The 2,504-nt window shown below is 61.5% G+C and overlaps 1 protein-coding gene across 1 annotated transcript in view; it reads right to left on the bottom strand.

Annotated features, from left to right (window-relative positions):
• Positions 1-2,504, bottom strand: part of LOC102388404 — a 9,499-nt gene that overhangs the window by 5,587 nt on the left and 1,408 nt on the right. Inside the window, exons 2-4 of the mRNA XM_025194184.1 lie at positions 1,537-1,725; positions 1,217-1,363; positions 998-1,132 (exon numbers count right to left, since the gene is read on the bottom strand). Coding sequence (XP_025049969.1) covers positions 998-1,132; positions 1,217-1,363; positions 1,537-1,725 — 471 coding nt within the window. The remainder of the gene's footprint in view (positions 1-997; positions 1,133-1,216; positions 1,364-1,536; positions 1,726-2,504) is intronic.

Below are 2,504 nucleotides of genomic sequence, written 5' to 3'. Positions count from 1 at the left end.
GGGTGTCTGAGCCCTGGGGGGACCCAGGTGTCCGGCAGGGGGTCAGCCATGGTTGGGCGGAGGAGCTGCCAATCCCCCAGGCAGCCGGGTGGGGCTGCAAGGGATTCTGGGTAGAGGGGACCCCTCACAGAAAGGCCAGCGTGCCCCAGTCTGGCTTGCACGGGCGAGGGGGCAGAGGTCACTCCGCTCACCCCCTGGCCTGGCCTGGCCTGGCAGGGAGAGATCCCAGGCGCCCGGGCTGCAACCCCGGCAGCCCCCCTCCCCTCCCGGAGACGCCAGGCGTCCGGGCCCTGCGGGCGGGGGTCTCAGAGGGAACAAGTCACAGCAGAGGCGGTTATGAGAATAAAACCTTTAACTCATGGATGTGGCGGCAGCGCTCAGCTGAAGTCTGGCTTCTCTACCAGCAACAACAGGGTCCCTGCAGGGGAGGGAGCAGACGGAGCCTCAGCCCCGGTGCCCACCCCAGGAGGAGCCTCATCTCAACCCCCCTCTGGCACTATTATACGTGGCCATTCCCCATGCGCCCACCCCAGCTGCAGCTGCCACCAAGCACTGTTATATACACAGCACCCCAGAATCAGCCGCATCTCACCCCCCAGGTATCATTATATACATCCATTCCTTGCCAACCCACCCCAGAATCAGCCACATCTTACCCCTCCCCCCCACATTGTTATACATGGTCATTGCCCACCACCCCACCCCACCCCAAAAGCAGCTGCATTTCACCCACCTCAAGCACCATTGTAGATGCCTGTTCCCCTATCAACCCACCCCAGAGCTGGTTGCATCTTACCCTGCCTCAAGCATGATTATACATGCCTGTACCCATGTCAACCCACCCCAGAGCTAGCTGTATTTTACCTCTACCCTAAGCAGTTATACACAGCTGTACTCCACCAACCCACCCCAGAAGCGGCTGCATTTCATCCCCCCTCAAACTCTGTTAAATGCAGCCATTCCCCACCAACCCACCCCAGCCACAGCCGCCTCTCACCGCTGAGGATGGTGAAGGGGAAGACGAGCCAGCCCATGGCGAAGGCTGAGCCGAAACAGACGGCGCCCCCATAGAGGCTCACACTCTTGCTCAGCTCCATGCTGTACACGCTCATGGCCACCAAGGTGAACAGCCCTGGGCAGGGGGAGGATGGGGGGCAGCTGGGGGTACCTGGCTTGGCCAGCACGGGCAGCCCAGGGTGGGACGGGGGGCGGGTACCTGCGATGAAATAACCCCCCATAGCCAGGAGCTGCAGGGGCTGGCCCAGGAGCCAGGGGTAGGTGAAGGTGGCTAGGGACATGGCCAAGGACACGAGCCCGGCTCCGGCTGCCAGAATCAGGAAGGCTCGGGAGGACGCCAGGTAGTCTGGGGTGGGGGGAGGAGACGAGAGGCTGGCTTCTATCCTGCCAGGCCCCCGGCCCCCCGCAGGATAGGACCTAGGTGTCCGGGCCCCCAGCCCCACCGGCAGGATAGATGCCAGGTGTCCGGGCCCCCAGCCCCACTCTGTCTGGACAGAAGGGACCCGGGCATCCGGGTACCTGGCACGATGAGAAAGGGCCTGCAAGCATCGTTGAGGCAGATGCGCCAGAGGCAGGAGGAGGAGGCGAAGCCAGGGCTGCGTGGCACAAGCCATGTGTCTGAGCTCAGCGCCCCCAGCGCCAGCCCCAGGCTCAGCAGTCCCAGGCCCGCGCCCAGGCCTTGCAGCGCCCGCATCTCAGGTGGACAGGCTGACGGACGGACCAGGGGGACGGGCGCTCAGGGCTGTGCAGGGGGCTGCAGACAGGCAGGGGTTAATGGGGTGCGGGGATGGAGGTGGGGACAGATGAAGACACAGGGCGGGATGGAGGGATGGACAAGAAGCTGGGGTCTGCATAGCTGGATGGATGAATGGAGGGACAGAAAGCTGTGTGTGTGCATGGATGGAGGGACAGGTGGTTGCATGAAAGTGGGCGGGTGGAGGGACGATAGAGACGGGTGGGTGGACAGAGCGGGCTTCATAGATTTCATAGACATCAGGGCTGGAAGGGACCTTGGAAGTTCATCAAGTCCAGCCCCCGCCCAAAGGGCAGGAAGTCAGCTGGGGTCATAGGATCCCAGCAAGATAAGCATCCAGTTTGCTCTTGAAGGTGTTCAATGAAAGCGCTTGAACCACCTCCGGTGGCAGGCTGTTCCAGACCTTGGGGGCTCGGACAGTAAAGAAATTCTTCCTTATGTCCAGCCTGAAACGATCTTGTAGTAGTTTGTGACCATTCGACCTAGTCGTCATCCCTTGGGGCGCTCTGGTGAACAGACGTTCCCCCAGATGCTGGTGGTCACCCCTGATAAACTTGTAGGTGGCCATCAGATCATCCCTGAGCCTGCGCTTTTCCAGGCTAAAGAGCCCCAGGGCTCTCAGCCTGTCATCGTAGGGTCTGCTTCCCTGACCTCTGATCATGCGCGTGGCTCTTCTCTGGACTCTCTCAAGCTTCTCCACATCCTTTTTGAATTGTGGAGCCCAAAACTGGAC

This window comes from Alligator sinensis, unplaced genomic scaffold, assembly GCF_000455745.1.
Source record: "Alligator sinensis unplaced genomic scaffold, ASM45574v1 scaffold1434_1, whole genome shotgun sequence".
In the NCBI taxonomy this organism is placed as follows: Eukaryota; Metazoa; Chordata; order Crocodylia; family Alligatoridae; genus Alligator; species Alligator sinensis.
This window is presented reverse-complemented; position numbering and strand designations above follow the sequence as displayed.